The sequence below is a fragment of the Emiliania huxleyi genome (genome assembly GCF_000372725.1).
Source record: "Emiliania huxleyi CCMP1516 unplaced genomic scaffold EMIHUscaffold_8788, whole genome shotgun sequence".
NCBI lineage: Eukaryota > Haptophyta > Isochrysidales > Noelaerhabdaceae > Emiliania > Emiliania huxleyi.
This window is the reverse complement of record NW_005195449.1, coordinates 1-836: the sequence shown is the minus strand read 5'-3', so window position 1 is coordinate 836 and position 836 is coordinate 1. Positions and strand designations below refer to the sequence as shown.

The 836-nt window shown below is 66.1% G+C and overlaps 1 protein-coding gene across 1 annotated transcript; it reads right to left on the bottom strand.

Moving 5' to 3' along the window:
- Window positions 1–246: 246 nt before the first annotated feature.
- On the bottom strand, window positions 247–588 carry EMIHUDRAFT_259186 (hypothetical protein; the record flags this gene model as incomplete). Its single annotated transcript, XM_005758215.1, has 1 exon — window positions 247–588. One exon carries the CDS (start codon window positions 586–588, stop codon window positions 247–249), a length of 342 nt encoding a protein of 113 aa, XP_005758272.1.
- Window positions 589–836: the final 248 nt, after the last annotated feature.

The window sequence follows — 836 nt, the reverse complement described above, 5'->3', positions numbered from 1 at the left end:
AGGGTTTGGTTGTAAAATTCTTCTCCTTCTAATTTAGATGGGTGACCTCCTGCGCCACGCAGAAAAGAAATACAGACCCGGTTTTGCGATTTCTTTCTCCTTCTAAGTTAGATTGGTGGCCCCTTCCTGCGCTACTCGAGTAATAGCGCAGTGGTTATTTCTCTCCCTTCTTCCTTCTCGGGACCGAGAGGACATTCGTCCTTTCACTGGCACCCCACCCACCAGTAGCACCACAAAAGCATCCCTCTAACCGACATCCGGCTCTGCGTCCGCCTCCTGCCGATGCCGAGCGACATGTCTGAGGATTTCGGTCGCCGTGAAGAGGAACTCCTTCTCGCAGAGGTCGCAAGCGTAGCGAGTCCGCGCATTCGCGCCCTCCGCCTCCTCTGGGAGCTGGCCGGGCCCAGATGCGTCGGCAGCCCCCTCGGCCTCCCTATCGGCCGCCCCTTCGTCGGCCGCCCCTCCTTCGTCGGCCGCCCTCGCGGCAGCCGCCTCGCGGCAAGCCTCGGACGCCTGGTGGGCGCGCAGCTCCGCGAGCGAGACGATGAGGGCGGCGCCGCATTGGCTGCAGCGCGTGTGCCGCTTCATGTGCGCGCTATACCCCGCCGAGTCGGCTGCCTCGGCGCGCGCCGACGCCCAGCAGAACCAAGGCGTGAGGAGGGCCCCGCCCTTGCACGCGTCGAAAGAAGCGCCGAGCGAGCGTCCCGCGGCGATCTCCTCTTGCAAGGCGTCCGCCGCGCGCTGCTGCACGTCCGCCTCGCTCTCTCGCCCCCCTGCCGCGCCGCCCCCCCGTGCCGGCGGGCGCAAGACGAAGAGCGAGGCGAGCTGCGAGCGCG